We start from the raw sequence: 20,714 nt of genomic DNA, 5'->3' as shown, positions 1-20,714 counted from the left end.
TCCAATTTGTCTCTAGAATTCTAGAGACAAGTTAAGACTCAACACACCCCTATAAAGTGCAGAAATTAAAGATTTAGTGAATTTCTGTACTGTGTCTGAACAATGAATTAGAAAAGTTTCTGCATGATCCATTTTTACTATGACACAACACCTTCAAACAGGTTCAGACATTTAAATCACACTGAAGTTATTGCCATTTCAGAAACAAGCATAAGGCAACTGACATTTTAGTAGTTGCCCACAAATTCAGGAATGAACTTTTGCACCATAAGCCTACCTTTTTGTCAAAGGTCTATTACAATTTTTGAGCCAAGTTATTATTTTGAGACTCTATTGCCTGACAAGACAGGCCAGGTTCTATCATCTCAATAACCCTATTAACAGTGAAGATGGTGGGAAAGCACAAACACCTGGTGACCTGGGCAGGGGGGACAAGACGACACTACATCAGCTATAACTCTAGAATACTCAGTATACTGTAAGCTACAAAAACATTTCAAGGACATCTCTTGGTAATCTATGTTACATATAGGAAAGTTTATCATTAGAATGACTTACACAAAAAAAGCCTTATTTCACAGAGATCAATTTTAAAAATACTTACTGCTTTTTAATTTGTAGAACAGCACACCTATGGCTTCTAAAGTGACCAGAACATTGACTAACCATCCTTTAGTTTAGAAGACTAAGACATTCTTCAGCCAAATGCTATCCAGAGAAATTATTTTACTTAGTGGTCCCTCATAACTTGGCTCTTTGAGATTGCAGACTTGAATTAAGGATGGTTGTAATCCATGAACTGCAAACATGGATCAGTTAACCTAAACAGGAATGGAAATGTCTTGAAATCATTTAAGCATGCATGAATAAGTAAAGAGGGGAAGAAGAGAGGGTGATAAAATTAAACAGTTGTCAATATCTAAGATTAAGATAGATTAAGTCATTCAAGAGTTTCCTCCCCTCTTCTGTACAATGTTTGACAGTGAAATCAAACTCACCCATTTTACTGCCTTCATCACTTTGCCCCTGCAGGCTAAAAATGCATTCCCAGTAAGAGTTCTTTAAATAAAAAGCAAATCCTTTAAATGAAAATTTAAATTTATTTTGAAATTTTTAAATGTCATTTCTATCAATTTAGACACACTGTTTGACATTATCAGATCAGAGAATTTACAGTGACTCATGGATAAAGATGTGGCTTTTACATTCAAATGTTAAGTACTTCAGAATAGCTTTGTCTTGTTATTTCCAAACCAGAAACACTAAAGAGTATTTTATTTTGCCTTTCAACCATCTTTTTTAACTAACAGACTTTTGATATCTGCTGTACTTGAAGGGGAACATGCACACCACCAAAGGAATTACTTTATTTGAATGAAGTGAGTACCTTAATTGCAGTTCCAGATTTAAGACTAGGTCATTGTAGCATCAAAAGGCAGTGCTAAGTAGAAAGACTTTTTTTTTTTTAAAAAAATCTATTTTCCTCAGGTAGACTGCAGAGCCTGAACTACTTGGAAAGCCTCTTTACGAGGATAAAAAGGTCTTGCTATCCAATGTTATCATACAATTTAAAGTTTAGCAAGTTTTGTCCAGTTTTCATAATTATTTTGGAAACAGTATTACAGAATTCCACCACTATGCCAACACTATCCTTGTATTAGTGGTTAACAAGAAAATTCAATTCATCTATCAGACTTAAAAATTGTGTTGATTTTATTGCTTACTATAGTTTATTTTCCTACTCTCTAGCACTAACTTGAAACCGGATAAACAGAAAACACTTGCAGGGAAGAGATTTGATCAATTTGCCCATTCTGGCAAGGACAGTGCCCCTCAAGTGTGTGCATAATTAACTGTTCCAAAGTGAATGTCAGACCACTACTCTCTAAGAGGGACAGCCTTCCACCACACATCTTAAAAGTTCAGAACCCTTCACTTTGTAAAAACAATGCAAGCTCCAAAGCCCTGAAAAAAGCTTATAAACTTTAGAGTACAACTTTTATGATAGGCTGACACAGGGAATCTCATAGTGAGGTACTCAAACAATTAAGATTCCTTTGTATACACCTTAGTATTTAACAGGTTGATGCTGCCTTCAGCCAGCAGGTAGCACATCATGGGAGATCTGGGACCACAGCAACAACTTTGTGCTGGAGTCAAGCATTTGTAATATTAACAAATTGGGGGGCAGGGAACAAAGATTTTGTTTTGTAAGAAGAAAATACTTCTGAAGTCTCATGTAATATGTTTTCTCCCCCATCTTTATTTTCACTGTCTGACAGATCATTTATAGTGTGCCAGGAATGTTCTACTACCTGATTCCAGAACTCTGCTGCATTTCAAGAATCACAGGCACATTCCCTGCTCAGGAACACAGAGCAGAAAAAGTGTGAAAGGTCTGTTTACAGTTTTAGAAGCCATATAAGAAATATGTATATAATCTTAATCTTCCCTGTTGGTAAGGTCTGTTAACCTAGTTAATCCACAGGTATGATGATATGCATCTCAACATCCAATGAAACAAGTGTATTCATAAGCCTTTAAAGTATATAGAAAACTCAGTTCTGTCCTCTGATGCTGTTTTCAAGTTTGTTTTATTCACTCTTTTGGATGACTATAAATAAGTGTTTCCACTATGGAAAAGAAAGTTAGCACAGTACATTTTCATGACTGGGGAATGGATTTTCTGAAGACATCTTCAAAAGGGCAAAAGCTTAGAAAAAACAATCTGAATGTTGAATTCAGTTCCTTATAAAGTCCCTTGTAAAAATTAATAAAAACAAAAAAAAAGAAAAAAGAAAGAAAGAAAAAAAGTAAGGGAAAAACTGCAAGGCCCAAGATGATTTATTGCTTTTCTTCAGTTTTTTCCTTGGTCTCTTTCTTCTCAGATTCTTTGCTCTCTTCCTTTACAGAAAGCTCTTCTAGTTTTTCAGCAACTTTATCAGCACTATCATTTTTGTCTGTGCCTGCTAAGAGATTGATTAGGAAAAGTTACATACAGGCAGTAATGGATTTTCCTGTTACAGGGGAAAAAAGGGTAGAGAAGTGAAGGGTGAGGATGGTGGGGAGAGACAGCTGGTATTTAGAATGAGAACAAAATAAAGAAATTCTTCCCTGAGCACTGAGTGATTCATTTCTTTTCCTTCGGTAATTACCTCAGATGTCAGAGTTCAAGAAATGCTACTTGTATATTTTAGTCACTAAATGAGGGCCTAATCCTAGTGACTGAGAAACATCTAACATTTGGTCAGCTTTGCTGCTACTAGTAACAGACTCCATGCAGTGTCCAGTCAAATAAATGTCTCAAGTCCCTTGCTTTTTGCCTGCCTTAACAAAAAACCCCAAAAAGTCAAGTTCCCCAGTTTGAAATGGGGGAATAAGAAGTTCTTAAGACTGAAAAATTCCAATCTAAATATCTTGAAGAGCACTGACTGCAGACCACTAGTAACGTGTACTTTAGAAAGATAGAAGTATTTTACATAGCACAGTATCTTGTCACATAGGCAACTCTACAAGGCAGTGCATTATTACATTAAATCAAGAGGCCTGTGAAGAAATGCTACAACTTCAGACATGTTAACAACTATAAAAATTAAGTATTCTACTTGCATGATTATATATTTGTGGACTTTGGGAAGGGGAATCAAAAGGAGGAAATATCACTGTGATTGCAGTGTTCTAAGTTAATTTGTGCACTATAAACCAGAAATGCTTCCTTAGTAGCCCTTCCAAAAAAGCAGTGTTGCAACAGCAATTGTAACAGCCTTCTACAAGAAAGAAGGCAATTGTCACTCTGTGAACCATTACTCTCGCAGACAGAAAAAGCACCTGAACTGAAGGCTGCAGTTCAGTACAGAGTGAGTCTGCTAAAACACAATGATACTCCAGGAGGCTATAACCACTCCAACAGCTAGAAAAAAGTGGCATGGTGCTACACTTCGACTCTTAAGCTTACCTTTCTTTGCTCTCTTGTCTACTTCATTCCTGCATTCTTCAAATTTTGCCTTGAATTTCTGTGCATCTGTTTCAGTAAAAAAAAAAAATTTTCATTAGTTTTACCTTCTTGCAACACTGAATACTTCCAATCTTGAGCAAAGATACCACAGAAGTTTTGTGTAAACAAAACTTTAGGCACTTATGAAGTAATCTAGTTTAAAATCATACAAGATGCTATGCAAAATTCTTGAATCACATCTTTGTGCAGAAGCAGTTTATTTTCTTTAGCAAGTCTATTAAAGCAGCTTATTTGGGAAAATATTTAAGACATAATGCCAGAAGGAGGTGTTTTGTAGTTACTGTAAGTCCTAGCTGTCCCTAGCCTACAGGAATATGTCAGAGACTGCTAATATGACTACCTGTGTGCAAAAGACTGAAGATTAGCTTTGAACTACTATCCTTGTCAGCTACATTATATCCTAAAAGACCTCCACATCTTTACTATAATTTAGGGTTCTTAGCATCAAGAATGGAAGATAAAGCCTGCTTCATTAGTACAGCATTCAGATTCAATACCCAAAGGCCTGGACTCAAGCTATTCCTGACTACAATAGCTAAGGAAGCATAATTTCATCACATTTTGGTCTAAGCCGTCACTTGATTTAAGAGTCATTCCAAGCAGCTGACCAAATTATAACAACGTTTCTACACAAGTAATACAGGTAACAAGACAGAAAAGCAGATCAGGCAAGACCAGAACTGTCAAGGAGGTAATCTGGTATGCCAGCTCAGTCACTGGCCACATGAGGTCACTGTTGCCCCACAAGAATTCAGAAGTTAATATGAAACTACTCCAGGAAATATTTGTATCGACTCCTTTCCAAGCATCTCATAAAGGAAAGATACTTGAAGGGCATACTTATGTCTGTTCACTTGTCATCTGCTTAGTCAGTACTGCAAAGGGTAACAGGCAGAGGACTACTCCCTCAAGACAAAACACTCAATAAGCTGAACAACCTCTACCAGAAAGAGGGAAAGATTTTTCAAAGATGAGCAAATAGGTACCAAAACCCTTTAATTTCATATTTGATTAAGAAAGCAGCAAGCGCTAAGCAGATGGATCAGAAAGATTTATTTGGCTAAGCAATATGATGTTGGAGACTTGAGGAAAAGGAAGCAAACAAGATATACCAAGTTCTTCCCAGATGTAGCCAAATCCATCTAGCTTTAAAATATACAGCCACTTTATTGGCCACCTAGCATGTAGGCAGAAGAGGTGGCTAACACTACACTTGTGTGGCAAATGGTAAAGCAGTAAATATAACATTTTTTTCTCTTTCATTTTGCTTCTTTTTTGAAGCAAAAACCCACTACTTTGATTCAATCCTAAGGAGTTGGGAAAGCTACACTGTCGTTCAGCCCTACTAGCTGATCCATATGTAATTACAGACCTACATTCTGTTCTGGCAGTCAATGTAACCACTCTAGAAAAAAAAACACCAACTAGCGTTGATAGTTGGGTTTCACTAGCACTTTGGACTGAGCATTTGATTTACTCAAAACAAAGAAGATACCACATACTTCATTTAAAAAAAAAAACAACAAAAATCAAATATTTTGCTAATGCAGATGGACCAGAAATCTCAGGTCAGTATTTCCTTGCTCTAATGCAAAAATGTCATCTGAACTACCATTGAGCACCTGAGATAAAATGAAAGCAAGCTGCATGTGCAATTTCTACCACATTGTATTACTACTTTTAGTTTTATTCTTACTGGCATTACACTTGCATGAAATGGTTTAAGTTTAAAAAAGTCCCTAGGGCAGAAAGCTCTATAAATATTACTGGAGACCTAATTATTACAGTTTCTCAACACATTTAAGTGAATAACTGACTTCTGTGTTAAGGCAGTAATTAGCTAACACTACTACTATGCAGTGGTAAGATACAGCAGATCTACAGTAGTGGTTTACAGTAGTGTTGTGTTTAGACACACAGCATAACATAACAGCACACAACCAATGGAAGTTCAGTGCCAGTCCACTCACTCTCTGCATTTAAAAACCGGATTGCCAGAAGTTCAGGCTTGGGGCTTTCATCTGCAAAGTCAGCATGTGTGTTCCAGACCCATGCCCTGTCGCTCCCAGCATTAGGCTTCAGCTCCATTAAGGGTGTGACTGAAAAGAAAGCATTGGAAGATGTACACAGCACAATAGTAAACCTTTTCCACACCAGTCTCCGTAAATCTTACTGACGACTGACTGCGACAGTTATGTAAAGCACTTTACACAGAATTACTTTTGGGTAAATAGAAGGCAATGGTGCCCATGCTTTTTCCTTACATTGTCAAATAAAATGATGCAAGACCGTTACTGTGTAAAAGAATGCTAGATTCCCTATTGTTAAGAAACTAAGAGTTTGATCCAATTCTTGTTTAAAACAGATGAGACTAAGACAGATGCAGTCGCTAAGCACAATTCTGAAGAACAGTCAAATGGCTTAGGAGGAAAAGGCATCCACACAAACAGCATTCATTATGCGTTTGCACACTGAAACTACTACATACTACACAAAAAATATATTTCAAAAAGCATTATTCCTACAATTAGTCATCAAATCAGGTTCATCTCTCTCCTATCAGTTTAAAGCTCTACTACAAAGTATTACAGAATTCTGCACTGCTGCAAAATGTGCATGGCTTATTTTCAATCCATTTGTTCCCTCCCAGTAAAGGGAGCCCATTCCCTCCAAAACACTGTAATTACTTCACCAGACTGGTTGAAGAAGGTGGAATGTTAGTTCTCACACTGCTCAAAGACTTTTTACGTTACACACATGGAAAAAAACCCTGACCCCTGGGTCCTTTGTTTAGTTTGGGAGAAATCTGGAGAGTCAACTCACTTTCTCACATTTTTTTTAAATTTAGAGATCAATTTATATTTTGCTTCATTTATTGTTTTGCAAAAATGAAGAGTCTGTCTGCCTGTGAATCACCATAAATTCAATTTAAAAATCTACTGAAAGCAGCTTCTCCAGGAACAAAAACTTTTGACATGAACACTATAAATGTATCAGTTCTGTTTTGCTTATGTGCAACACTTATTTTCTCAAACAGGTTTATCCTTATTGGTTGGTGACTACGCTGTTTTCATACTTGCCATTTCATTTACTAAACTGGAACACCTCTGTCCTCTGAATAGTTTGACTTTCTGAAGAGATTTACCCAGAGAAAACAAGCATTACTGCTTCTGACTTCAGATTTGTATTAAGCTACTTCAAACAAGTTATTTCAGGTTATCTAAATGTAGTTGAACTCCACAGAATATACTCCTCATATAAAAACCTCTGTATTACCAAAGCAAGCAACAAAGCATTACCAAATTAGTCTACTTACTGCTAGTTATATTGACTTTCAAGCCTATCTTGCCTTTTCATGCTTATTTTTGTTCAAAGAGGATCAAAGGAACAAACCTCTCCTGCTCCATCAGCTCTCAATACACATTCTTTTTGAATGAGTTAGCTGAATATACCGTGTTCATTTCAGTTTATTTCACAAGCAGAGAAAGGCAGCCACAGATTAATTTAGCACCTCAGTATCTGTTTTCTGATGATTAAGCAATTGTTTCTACCAATTCATTTAGCTCAAAGTAGTAAATTATTACATGATTGCTTATTTCTCATTGTTTTGTGAAAATAAGCCAGCTCACATAATTTCTTATCCTAAGTAGTATGAAGGCCTGTATTTTCTACACTCTATTATAAAAAAACCACACATGCACATTGGGATCAATCACATGATGTCTATCCCAGATAAATTTTAAAATGTCTTTAGAACACTATCAGAGTCTGAAGAAAAAAAAAAAACAACTTTAAGACAGCCTTGCCAGCATAGCCAAAACCAACTATAGCTTCTTTCCATTAATAAAAATAAGCGCTTGTAGTTTTTGATGCTTGTAGCCTTGTGTGCGGAGCAAGAGACTATATTTACAAACTATATTTACAGTCTAATATAAACTTGATGCCTGTTTAAAGGCATACAACAATTCTCTAACTGCTACTAAAATGCCACTGAGCTCTTAGTCTACAATGTACAATTCTACAAGCTTATAAAAAACAAAACCAAGAAGTACAGTAACATATAACATACTATAATGGTTTGCACAGATTTTTAGGGTTTTATCCCTCCTCATGAGGAGGCGAATTGTTCCCTTCTCCTTGTGTTTTAGGAGTTTTACGTCACCGGTTCCTCGCTCTTTCCATTCTGGAAGGTCATTCTCAGATGCAAACCGGAATAGCTTTGCTCGCCTTGAACAAGAGAGAATTTAAGAAGTTAGCTTGCATGTAGAAACATTTATCGAACAGTATACTTGACTGAACAGTTCAGTACGTGTTTTTTTTTTTTTAAAACAGCCACGCATAGGGAAGAAAACAATTCCTTTTGTAAGGTTCCCTGTTCTACTTCAGCATACAAATTTAGAAACTGATATGGTAACTTCAAATTTAATAACAAACTATGTAATAGCTATACTAAAATTCAACAGGTTCTGGACACACTTTTGGGGAATGATAAACATATTTTGTGCAGGCAACCTTTTAAATTAAGGTAGCTAATCAACAGGTTTTGCTATAGCTAGAGTTCTTATATATATATATTATGGATTCAACTGCTCCATCTAACCAGCAATATTTATGAATTCAAAAAATTGAGCAGCTTGAGGCTAAGTAAAGACTCTTGTATAATTCCAAGCCCAATGTTTGATCAACTGTTAACAAAGCACCTCACCCTCTAGAGTCACTCATTTCCTTTTAACTCCCAAAACCTAGTTGTTGCTATTCTTACATCAGAAAGAAAGGAAGCTTAGTGCTGCACTTCAGTGCAACATACCTGCTTCAGAACATCACTGTTTCATCTTCAAAGCTGCCAGTGTGCCAAAAGAGAAACAGGAGTAGTTTGGGACATTAGTCAAAACTGACCCAAGAGACAGTCTGAGCTCTGCTACTGAGGAGTTTAAGACACTGCTATAGGAAAGGAAGCACCTGCTCACACTACAGGATATATATAAAAATACACTTTTCTATAAAAAAAGCAAGGCACAGGGGCTTGTAATAAGACAGGTCTTTCAAAAGAATGTGTCAAATGTTGAAGCAAGCAATGCTCTGATGCAGATGAACTACTCTGTTCCAAAGCAAGTCCTTCCTTCCAAGTCTAGCCGTCATTCAGTAGGTGATTCCCCTAAGTTTAGTTATCAGAATAGCCAGCATCCAAAAAGAGATTCCCTTCCTCCTTCACCACTTTGCAGATGTAAAAATGAACCTACAGAGAACTGGAACTTACACTATTATTCCCCCCCTCATTTTTAAATAAAAAAATTTCTTCTTCCCATCTAATACTGCACATCACATGTGCAGAGGTCTAATGGTCAGAGGTCTCACCATGCTCCTTGCCAGAAACTGACCATCGCTTTAGTTTTTACCAGAATCTGCAAGAGAACTCAGATGTCTCTTCCAGATGAACAATACCCTTCTGCAATTAAGTAAAAGCAGTATTTTTAAAAACCTATTTAAAGCAAACATATCATGGATCACGTTCAAAATGTGTCTTAAGCCTTTAGCCTACATGTTTCTTCAGGCAGATCATACATCTTAAGCAAGCTATCCTGATTTGACAATAAGCCCAATCTAAGGATAAAACAGTTTTAAACAACAGAAAGGTGCCGTCACAAATGCCCCAACATTGTACTGCCTCTACTGTTTTTATTGTTTCGGTATATCATATATCACCCTTTATAACTGGGGATGCATGGCAGCAATACTATATACATCTCTTTCCTCCCCAAGATACTTGTGTTATGATGTAATCACGCAATTTCAAACCTCTAATTATTATCCAAGTTAATGCTTTCTTTTAGGCCAAACAATACTGAAACCAGATTTGTGATATCAGCTCCCTTCTATTGTTCTAGACTTCAGAGTTTCTTGGGGCATTATTACCAATCATCCCCCTGCTCAATTTCTGCCATCACAGCAAATACCAACCAACTTAGATTACCACTTCATACGCAGAGATTCCTAACAATTTATCTAGCTTTTTATAAACACATTCAAGTTTAAGCCTAATAAACATTTAGATAATATACAGAAATATTCTACTTACATCTTAAAGAGTTCTTCCTCATCCTCTTCCAGAGTTTTTATTTCTTGCTCAGGAAGGGAAACTATGGGCTCAAACTGAGGATCATGGTTAGAATCATCTGCATTTTCAGTAGAAGTATCGTGCTCCTCATGTGTTTCCTGAAGAGGGAAAAAAAAAAGAAAACCCACAATGCTATGTACTTAAAATCTGAAGTAGTCATATCTGTGTTTAGAATGAAAACGTTAGATCTTAGTAACTGAAATACCCTGAAAACAAATGGCTTTAAAGTCAATATACAGTTAATACTACAACAAAAAAGAGAAGGTGCTCTTGCAGTGCTACATGTTTTAGTCCTGCCACCCTTACTAGTTGTGCAGAGGACCTGGCCTTGGAGCAATAGCTCTTGGTTATGGAAAAATAATTTCTTCATCTATTTTTCCTATATAATGTGTTTCATGCTACTAAAGCACTACCACTTCTTAGTGGCTAATGACCTATCATTAATGGGAAAAAAGAAAAAAAACACACCACCAAAGCAACCACCTAACCCAGCTTAAGGAACACATTACATCCAGAAATTCATTATTCTAGTCTTATGTATTAGAACCACCCACAATCAAAGATATTTTTGAAGCACTGCTGCAACATTCAGGAAATAAGTTCCTCTTCAGGAAACTTTAGATTATGGGTAAATGGCCAAAATACTACTTCCTATTTAGTTATTTAAGAATCAGTCATAGCATTCATTAAGCTTAAGAATTATTTTTAGCCTGCGACCAGTAAGTAAATGATAAACATCTCTAATACTTTGTATACATGCAGTAAGAAACATTCAGCAGAGAAGCCTAGAAGGGAGATTCATCTGCAAGTTAACGAGGCCACAAACAGTTATCTCAGGTCAAAGGAACTGACTTGGGGTTTTTTGTTGTTTGAATAACAGTGAAAGGAAAAAGCCTATACATCAAAACCACTTAAATCTTATTTTCATTTTACAGATGAAAGAGTCTGCTCTTACAGGCTCTATTTAGAATATCCTTTAAAAAAAGGGGGCAAGAGGGAATTAGGTAAGAAATGTTGCAAAATAAATTCTGGTTATGTCAACATCACACCAGCTATCATTAGTTTTATGCTTCCAGTTCCACTATGTAAGAAAAAAGTGAGAAATTAATTCACACAAGAAAACATTGGCCAAACTTTCATATATTTTCTCCTCCAATAGTAAGTAGCACATCCCATATCCTAATTCATCATCCGTTCTGCGTCTGACCAATTAATTACAGAAGCCACGAGAAATGCGTAATTCACAATCAGCCACACGTGAGAGAAAGTAGATCGCGTTATCACGATAAGATCCCGCGCTGCCGCGACATAAAGCACGTGGGGAGCTACTCCTGCGGCCGGGCCGCGGCACGAAGGGTTCAGTCAGCCGGGCTGGGGGGAGGGGCGGAAAACAGGGAGAAGAAAGGAGGGAAACGGGCAGAGCGCTCACTCCAAAGCGCTCAAGTCGCAGACGAAGCCGTGGCACCTACGAGAGGCTCCGGCTTCCCTCACGCCCGGGAGGGGACGCCGCCGGCGCAGGGCGCAGGCCGGGCGGAGCGGGAGCGGCCCGCCCCGGCCTCCCACGCTCGGCTCCGCCAAGGGACAGGCCCCGGGAGACACACGTGCCCGAGCCGCCTCCAACGGCCGGGCGCCCCCAGCCCCACCGCGCGGAGCCAGGCGGAGCCAGGCGGGGACGAGGCGGCGCTGCCGCTCGCTGCCCTCCGACAAGGCCCGGAGCCCGTCCTTCCCGGCCACGGGCCTTGCCTGACCTCGGCTCCCCCACCCGCCTAAGCCCTTCGGCTCCCGGGGGCCGCCCCGCGCGCCCCCCCCGCCCAGCCCAGCAGGCCCTCAGGCCCGCTCCGGCGCTCTGCCCCAGGCCGGGCCCCACCTGTTTCCGTTACTCTCCCGCCCCCATCTGCCACCCCGGCCCGCACTGCCGCCTCCTCTTCTTCCCCCCTCAGCACCAGGCCGCCCCGCCTCGGCACCCGGCTCCCCGGCCCGCAGGAGCGCGCCCGCTCCCCTCACCTTAGTGTCCGCCATGGGGCCGGGCTCGCTCCGCTCCGCTCGCCGTTGCCGCCTGCCCGCCGAGCTTCCTGCCGCGCGCCCCCGCCCCTCCCGCCTTTACCTCATTCCCGCAGCCCGCGCCGCTGCTGCCGCAAGGCCCGATGGGAAACGCCCCCTTTCCCTCAGCCCCGCGCTCCCGCCCCGCCCCCGGCGCGCCGCGGCTGCCGGGGCTCGGCGCGGGGAAGAGTACCCGCCGCCCCCGGCCGCACCGACACTGCCCTGCGGCGCCGGTCCCCGTCCCGGGCCCGTCCCGCCCTCGACGAAGCTTTTTTTTTGTTGTCCGGTTCCCGAGGCGCTTCCCATCAGCCCTTGCGGCATGGCGGCGGCCACCCCACGTCCCGACCCAAGATGGCGCCCACGTGCGTGACGGAGGGGGGCAATATTTTAGTCAGTTGTATTATTATTTTTAAGAGAGGCGGCTGACCCTACACGCGAGGAACGGTAGCGGTGAGAGGCACACGTTAAAAAAAAAATAGTTTCTCTCCCTTCCCCCCGATTCTTTTTGCAACGGTCTGTCGGTGACGCCACAGCTCCGCCCCCAGGAGCCCGGCACGAGGAAGCGCGAGGTGTGCGCGGGGCGACGGGGACACCCGCACACCGCCGGCACGCGGGGCTGGGGTTGACGTGGTGTCCGCGCTGAGGGGAGGCTGGCGCCGGTGTGTGCGGCCGCCTCCGCGGGGCCGGCGGGAGCATGGCGGAGGAGAGCGACCGGTGCGGCCCCGACCACGTCGCGGCTCCTGTGCCGGAGGCTAAGGATGGGGCTGAGCTGGAGGGCAAGGCCGGTGGAGGCGAGGGTGACCCCGCGGAGAGCCCCGCAGCCTGCCCCGACGTGTACAGATACATTAAGGGAGACTTGTTTACCTCCGAGATCTATAAAGTAGAAATACAAAACCTTCCCAAATACATCGGGTTTAACGATGTGAAAAAGTTCCTTGCCAAATACGGACTTAACCCTCATAAGATAAAACTTTTTGGGAAGCAGACGTTCGCGTTCGTGACGTTTAAGAGTGAGGAGGAGAGGGACAAGGCCATGAAAGTCCTCCATGGGGTTTTGTGGAAGAGCCGGCACCTGAGCGTTAGGCTTGCCAAGCCAAAAGCTGACCCGATTGCAAAAAAAAGGAAGAAAGAAGAGGAGACGGAGCAGGGAGAGGTCAAGCGGCCAGCTCCCTCCAAAGACAGCGGAGAGGAGCCTCTGAGCAAGCAAATAGCGGATGTGGTGACCCCGCTGTGGAACATGCCCTACGAGGAGCAGCTGGCCAGAAAGAAGCAGGAATGTGAACAAGTGCTGCAAAAGCTGACAAAGTAATTCCTGTTGGTAAAGCTACTGTGATGTTTACAAGACGTGACCTTATGTTGGGATATAGCTAAATTTGCACAAATTGCTATCTCTAAAAAAAAAGTTAAGTTAGAGGTAGGTCAAAACCCAAATACCCTGACAAAGTAAATAGAATCTGCGATGCTAGGGCTTAAAAACAGCTCCAGCTGACAAAACCAGCCATTGCTCTTCTTGGTCAGCATTGAATGTTTGCTAAATGAAGGGGCATTGTTTTGGAGTCTGTTGTTTCGTAGGCCTAAGCAGAAGGATGTTTATGCCTGTGAAGTTCAAAAAAAATTGGCACTGTCAAATAGTGTAAGAGGTAATCAATCTGTAGAGATGGTAAATTACTATTAGGATTTTCTCTTTAAAAATCACCTCCAATTTTTATGCCTGGTCTTTGTACATCGAAGTATCACTTGTGTTATCTCCTGCCTTACCTATGTAGATAAAATTGGCATTCTTTTCATGCATGGGTACATTGTTAAGTCTAGTACATACCTTTATAACTACATTTAACTCTTTCAGGTTACAGTTCTCACAAAGTTAGAGAGGGTTTGCCTGTTAAAAAATTCTTCTGGAAGAAATACTCTTCATCTGATAATCTTTTTTATGCCCTATTAAAAAAAAAAAGTCCTGTGCAACTGTTAACCTCAGTTTTCTTAATGTGTACTTTACAATTTTTGTTTCTGATTTGGGCAGGGAAATAGGAAATAACAACAGAGCCTTGTTACCTTGGTTGTTCCTGCAGAAGCAGAAGTATAATAAATTGTGTTGCCCGGTAGAGGGAGTGAAAGCATCACCATTACAGGTAAGGTAATCCTAGGAAAAGTATGGAGTGGGGTTAATGAGTTTAGAGTTAAATTAATCATTTTGTCTTAAGAAACAGTGGACAAACTGAGTATTTGACTTCATCTTGTAATGAATGATGCATTTTAGACATTGCCTTTCATGTAATATTGCTCTTTTTCATTATTGCTGTCAGTTCTCATACATCAAAATCCATGACTATCTTCCATATGAACTAAATGAGCTGTGTCCGTTTGCAAATACATTTAAGCGTACGAAGGTTGTTTCAGGACAAACTTGGCATGTACAAATAAGTGCTATGTAAATATCTTACATAACTTTATTTTAAATCTAGACTGAATATCGCAACAAATGTGAGTTCTTGATTGGGATTGGTGTAAATCAAGAAGACAAAACTGTGGGTTGTCGTCTTGGCAAATATAAGGGTGGTACATGTGCTGTAGTGGAGCCATTTGATACTGTTCACATTCCTGCTATTGCCAAAAAAGTAGTAAAAGCTTTTCAAGACTACATAAGGTGAGCATAAGTAAAACGAGTTATCTGTAAAGGTTTTGATGTCTTACTCAAAAATATTTATAAAATATTATTAAAAGCTTAGTGTTTATTCTGAGCTTTAAGACCTAAGATATACCAGTCTCAATGTTTAGCAGTTCTTTGCTCTTTACATCTTGTGCCTAGATCACTGGGTATTTTTCCCTCGCTCTTGCTCAGCTGTTCTGAGATGGGGAGGGACAGGTACCAGCTGACCACAGCTTTATTGCAAGCAATAAGATGTATAAGTCTACTATAAAAAGTGTCTGTTATTTGAGAGTTTCTTCTACCAACTGTAAAGAAATACTCAGAAAAAGGCTTTTTAAAAGAGGAATTTGAAAAACAAAGGTCAACTGCTTCCTTGGATGAAGAGAAGAATCATCCTGTAATAAGGAATAAAACAAAATTGTAAACTTAAGCAACAATACTTTTTAGAAAAAGTAGTGGTTTCTTTAAAAAGCAGTTAAATCCTCAAAAATGGAAACATTGGAAGAATCATGAAGATGGAAAGTTTAAACCTGGAATGAAGCACAGAAGCCAGTGAAGGCATTATAAAAAGTTGTGTCATTCTCCGAATGCAGTAGGAAGCTGCCTGTATCCTAGCTTTAATTTTGGATGGGTTAAAATGGGTAAGAGGATTGTGAGAAGTAGGGAGAGATTATTTTGCATTAGGAGATGCCTATTTATCAGTCTCTTTCTTTCTTTTTTCTTAATTAAGATGTGGAAGTCATTCTTTTCTTTACAAATGAATGTAGCCTTTGTTTGTACTTAACATTTTCCATCACTTTGCATGGTGAGCTTCATTTGTTTCATTAAACTTGAATGTTATGCAAAAAAATAGTTTTCTGTTAAGTAACTGAGCTTCTGAAAATTGCAGGTCAACTCCTTACTCAGTTTACAGCCCAGAAACCTATGAAGGTCACTGGAAACAGCTCACAGTCCGTACCAGCAGGAATGGCCATGTCATGGCAATTGTTTATTTTAATCCTCAGGTATTTAAGTTGACATATAATGTGCAGCCCAGGCACACAGCTTTAAAATTACATATATATGATTTTATGAATAGTGCATGCAAAAGAGAAATAGAATAATTACTTGGTGTAGTTTACCTTGCATTACTACTCTTCTGTTTAGACTAATCTGATTCATAGAAATTAACAAGTAATTCATATGCTTATAGAAGGCATACACTAACTCATATCTTTAAGTCACTAAATGATTATTCTCCCTTCTTTCAAATGAAACCTTTAGAAATTAAGTAAAGAAGAGCTAGCTGACCTGAAAATCTCTCTGGCAAAATACTTCACGGAAGGGATGGGAAAGAGCAGTGGCGTTACTTCTCTGTACTTTGTGGAGGAAGGACAAAGGTGAGGGAGTTGACTTTGCTGTGGGGGTTTTGGTGGTGGCTGGATTTTTGGTGTTTGTGACAGAAAAGTGGGTAGCACTTCCACACCATTATTTTGTCTTATTTCATAAAAGTAGCAGCAATGTTACTAATTTGTTGAACACTTACTTACCTTTTCCACAACAGACTCCTGAAATTTCTCATTCTCCTGTAGTGTTCACTGGATAAAGGCAGGTAGAGTATCAGTTGGGTAAACCCACTTACTAGTTGCTGGCTGTCAAGCTGTAGAAGTGTTTACTGCAGTAGATGGATATTTATTATTATCAGCAAGTAGCTTCTGCCTTCTTTCTTCCCTGTTTTATATGATTTTTTAATCTGCCCATCCTCTTCCACAGAGCACAAGGCTCACACTGTCTTCATCTAGAGACAATGTAGGTCCTGTTGACATCAATGGAAGAGTTGTATACCGTAAGAAAAAAATGTACACTGTAAGAAAAGAAGATAGCCTCTAAAAGGATATCATAAATGTTGGCCCACTATAAATTACTGCTTAGTACGTAGTACTGCAGTTCTTAAGATGACTACAGCTTTAGTAAAAATCGTAACAAACAGCTATCTTCTTTTTTTTCCTCTTTTTGTCTCCCTGTGCCTTGCCTGCCCCCAGGAAATCTCCAAATCTAGAAGACTTGCCTTTGGAGCATGTGGCTGGTGACAAGTACATATATGAAGAACTTCTTGGCCTAAAATTTAGAATTTCTCCTCATGCGTTTTTTCAAGTAAGGATGGTAGGAAGTTGCTAATTTAACTGGATTTGCATTAATGCCATTAAGCTTGGCTAGTGCTGTGTAACAAGGTATTCTATATCTAGAGATTTCATCTTTTATATATTTGGTGTGATTAAATACCTTTGAATGTTATGTTTGGCTGTAAAAATAGTGAATGAGTGTAAACTTGATGGGGGGATGTTGAAGACAACTTTTTTTTTCTTTTTACTAGATCAGATAATTTGCCTCCTGTCGAATGGCAGCCTTTATGTATCCCGAACATGCAATATGTAGTTCAGGAATCTTTGTTTTTCTAAAACTTATTTCTGCCCTTCCAAAACTTCAGAGCCTCAGCAGCTAGCCTGTATCATTGAAATGGAAAGTACGGGAATAGGAAGGAAGTATATTATCACTTGGCATTGTAAATACATGGAAGCTAAATTGTATTTTCTATTTGCCATAGATGATAGGCTACTTTTCTTTTTCCACATTATGTGCTTTGCTTGCTCTTTAAGCCAAAGAATATGCTTGCTCTAGAGGCACTGGTTTAGAAAGCTTATACACTACTTCTTTAACCATAATGTGTAATTACAGCATTTACTTTAAAGTAGTATTACAAACAAAGCTAAAGCTTGCTGAATGAATTGTCATGGTTATATTCTCCTGGTTTTGAATCTTTACTAATTCCTATTCAAGGAAAGTAAGTATTTTTAAAGTCCAGACTTGACTTTATTGCTTAGCTTTTTGCTTAATTATTTTTGTTTGCTGTGTCCTCTAGTTTCCAAACTTGCTTTTCAGGTACTATAGAACAAGTCATGTTTTTACTAGAATATAGATAACAAAACGTTACTTCTCAGAGAGAACTGAGCCAGACTAACGATGGAATGGTGATCTCTTACTAGGTGCCAGTCTAGGTCAGTTAGCTGTGATTTTAACTTATATGTGAAGTTGACTTGTTAGAACCAGGAAAAAGAAAACCTGCTTTCCTAAGACTCATTAAAACACATTGACTATTTATGAAGAAGTAGATCTATTTGAAACGTAATTTCACAGGTAAACACACAAGCTGCGGAAGTTTTGTATACTGCCATTGGGGAATGGGCGCAGCTGAGCCAAGAGAGCACTGTGCTGGACATCTGCTGCGGTACCGGAACTATTGGGATCTCTTTGGCAAAGGTGAGCGAGTGATACAATGAAAGAAATACTTGAGGTACTTGAAATGCAACACATTGTATCTTATTTTTTTCAATTAATTTCTAATTAAACTGCCTACAGCTGTTTTACCAAATCATGAGGAAAGCTCACCCTTGTGTTGAGCAGCCAAAATTATTTTGAAACTGAAGTCAAAAGAGGCAGTAGTTCTGTAGGACAGCCAAAACTTACTAAATCTGTCCACTTACCCAGTTTGGGCTTTCTCAGAAAGCTTTGGATATGAATAATGAACATTTCTCATATCATTTCTAGAGCAGAGCTTGCTAGACCATGGAAGTCTGGCCCCCAAAAAAGAAAGACACCAGCATAACTGGAGTCTGTTATGTGCAGGCTGGGATAAATGGTGGTCATCAGTCTTAAGTAGTCCCTATTTATTTGCACAGGTCCCTCCTCAGCCTGTTTTCTGGCTGCAAGGCAGTAATTCTCTGACCAGGTACTACTCAACGTTCATGTATAGTCATTAATTGCTGATGCTATGAATAATGATTAAGTTTACATTTACATACCACAGACAGCTCTTTTTCCTTTGATTCTATAGAAAGTGAAGAAAGTGATTGGAATTGAACTCTGCCAAGAAGCTGTGCAGGATGCCAGAGTGAATGCTCAGATTAATGGTTAGTTAAGCTAAAATGCCAAGATCTTTGTTAAGATGTGTAGTAGTAGTTGTATAGCTATTTCTCTTTACGTTATCTAAGCAGTTTAGAATTACATGTTGTTGATAGTAATCTTGTCCACTTTAAACATTTAATCTCTCTTGAAAACAAATACCATGTTAGTCTGTGAGATCAATTTTCCTGTTGACTAATAGCTACTTTTTTTTTTTTCCTCCAAAAAGAAAATATTTCAGTGTAAAAGTGAGATGAAGCCAATTACCCTCATAAACAATACATTAACAGTAGCTGGTTTCTGTGGGGTCTTGCTTTAGTCCAGATAATGGAAGATCCTCAAGTTACTGTTGTTTAAATGATCTGAAGTACCAGTGATTGCTTAAATTACACTGATTTCAGGGTAGACTAAAGGGTTTGTAGTTTTTAAGGTATCTGAATATCCAATTTGAGTATACTGAAAGATGCTTTGACTAGATAAGTACTCTGATAACATCTTTTCTTTTTTTATAGAACTGAATAATATTGAATTTCATTGTGGGAAGGCTGAAGATCTTGTTCCTTCCCTAATTAACATATTAGCTCCTCAGAACCTGATTACTATTGTAGATCCGCCACGAGCAGGGCTGCGTAAGTTTATCTTCCCTTAAGTTTTAAGTCTGTTCTGCTACTTGGGGTTTGGTGGTGAACCTAAGAAAAACAACAATAGAATAAATGAAGCAGGAGGCTTCAGGCACAGCTTGAAGCAGCTGGGTATTGCAACAGTTCTGTTCATGCTGGAGCATAATGTGGAATTTTTGTGCGAGTCTGTTGCTGCACACAGAACTGGTAAATGGCTGTCTTGGTTTTGATCATCCAGATTCCAAGGTAATTCTTGCCATTAGAAGAGCTGAACACCTGAAGAAGCTCATCTATGTATCCTGCAACCCCAGAGCCGCCATGAATAACTTTGTGGAGTGAGTATTTCTTGCATTAAGTTGACCGAGTAAATGGGGTAGGAAGAAAAATACATGCTTCTTGGGGAGGGGGGAGGGGGACCATCGTTGGATTTTTATTTTTAAGGCTTAAAAGGCTCAACAGTTGACAGCTGCTGCACTGCAAGCTTGGAACTGCACTGCCCAATACACAAGTAATAATGGAAATATTAGGGGTGGAGAATAACCCTATCGTGGAATTGAGGCTTGGGGAAGAAAAACCGCCCTTAGAGGACTGGCAGTGATGAACAGTATACTAAAATGTTAACACAGTTCTTCCTCCCCTTTCTTTCCCATCAAGCCTTTGCCGGGCCCCTTCCAACAGGGTCAAAGGAGCCTCTTTCCGTCCCGTTCGAGCACTGGCTGTGGATCTCTTCCCTCAGACCCGGCATTGCGAGTTACTGATATTCTTTGAAAGGGTCGAATATGCAAACGGGAGCTCTGCTGAAGCCACGCCCAATGCTACTCAGGTCACAACAGCAGGGTCTGAGGCCGAGCAATTGGGCACCAACCCATCCAACACTGCTGCCAGCCAGGGCACTTCTGCACATGTAGAAGAGAGGGAATCAGCTTAACTCCTGAGAGACACCTTCCAGAAACTACTCTGGCTTGTTAACTGCTTCAGTAACATTTCTGTAACATTCAGGTAATAAATCTCTGTACAACAGAGTAGTTGCAAGGCTTCCAAGTTATTTCATCATACTAATTTGAGTTACATTTCATTATGTACTGTTAGGCCCAATCTGCTTTTCTCCTCCTGCCCTTGGGGAAATTCAGATGAGTGAAGTAATATATATATGGTGGTCTTGCTCTTTAAATAGCTTTAAATAAAGTATTCTACTATATTCAGATACAACTATTTGGAACCTGGGCTGATTTTTAATGCCACACCATCCCTTCCAGTGTGAGTATAATACACCACACTAAGGGTTAGTGAAGAGCTGCTATTTATCAACAACAGCTGAGCAGCGGAGCGGTATGGAGG

General features: G+C 39.9%; 3 protein-coding genes and 1 non-coding gene across 4 annotated transcripts in view; 1 reads left to right on the top strand and 3 right to left on the bottom strand.

Moving 5' to 3' along the window:
- Positions 1-1,080: 1,080 nt before the first annotated feature.
- Positions 1,081-12,288, bottom strand: RANBP1 (RAN binding protein 1). Its single transcript, XM_074887386.1, has 6 exons — positions 12,135-12,288; positions 10,092-10,228; positions 8,085-8,242; positions 5,986-6,114; positions 3,956-4,021; positions 1,081-2,969 (listed from the first exon to the last, which is right to left on the bottom strand). Exons 1-6 carry the CDS (start codon positions 12,147-12,149, stop codon positions 2,845-2,847), a joined length of 630 nt encoding a protein of 209 aa, XP_074743487.1. The 5' UTR covers positions 12,150-12,288; the 3' UTR covers positions 1,081-2,844.
- Positions 3,736-3,867, bottom strand: LOC141951489 (small nucleolar RNA SNORA77). The gene has a single exon (XR_012631365.1). It is a non-coding gene; the product is annotated as a small nucleolar RNA SNORA77 (small nucleolar RNA).
- A 191-nt stretch (positions 12,289-12,479) lies between the features above and the next one.
- On the top strand, positions 12,480-20,585 carry TRMT2A (tRNA methyltransferase 2A). Its single transcript, XM_074887385.1, has 11 exons — positions 12,480-13,475; positions 14,191-14,299; positions 14,633-14,814; positions 15,707-15,821; positions 16,081-16,196; positions 16,839-16,950; positions 17,992-18,114; positions 18,689-18,764; positions 19,269-19,385; positions 19,615-19,711; positions 20,031-20,585. The coding sequence occupies exons 1-11, from the start codon at positions 12,865-12,867 to the stop codon at positions 20,302-20,304; spliced, it is 1,932 nt and encodes a 643-aa protein (XP_074743486.1). The 5' UTR covers positions 12,480-12,864; the 3' UTR covers positions 20,305-20,585.
- The window catches only part of DGCR8 (DGCR8 microprocessor complex subunit), a 27,984-nt gene continuing 23,806 nt past the window's right edge, over positions 16,537-20,714 (bottom strand). The window contains exon 15 of the mRNA XM_074887383.1: positions 16,537-16,612. Coding sequence (XP_074743484.1) covers positions 16,545-16,612 — 68 coding nt within the window. The 3' untranslated portion in view covers positions 16,537-16,544. The remainder of the gene's footprint in view (positions 16,613-20,714) is intronic.

The sequence above is a fragment of the Strix uralensis genome, chromosome 17 (assembly GCF_047716275.1).
Source record: "Strix uralensis isolate ZFMK-TIS-50842 chromosome 17, bStrUra1, whole genome shotgun sequence".
NCBI classification, from domain to species: Eukaryota; Metazoa; Chordata; class Aves; order Strigiformes; family Strigidae; genus Strix; species Strix uralensis.
Note: the sequence above shows the minus strand (reverse complement) of the source record. Positions and strands in the feature narration are given on the sequence as shown.

Bases quoted from the DNA above. Each gene is read 5' to 3' on its own strand.
- TRMT2A (XM_074887385.1), top strand. From the start codon at position 12,865: ATGGCGGAGGAGAGCGACCGGTGCGGCCCCGACCACGTCGCGGCTCCT. The intron at 13,476-14,190 runs GTAATTCCTGTT...TGATTTGGGCAG, and splicing joins GTGCTGCAAAAGCTGACAAA to GGAAATAGGAAATAACAACA. The intron at 14,300-14,632 runs GTAAGGTAATCC...TTTTAAATCTAG, and splicing joins TGAAAGCATCACCATTACAG to ACTGAATATCGCAACAAATG.
- RANBP1 (XM_074887386.1), bottom strand. The intron at 8,243-10,091 runs GTAAGTAGAATA...CTCTTGTTCAAG, and splicing joins GAGGAAGAACTCTTTAAGAT to GCGAGCAAAGCTATTCCGGT. The intron at 2,970-3,955 runs GTAAGCTTAAGA...TCAATCTCTTAG, and splicing joins AGACAAGAGAGCAAAGAAAG to CAGGCACAGACAAAAATGAT.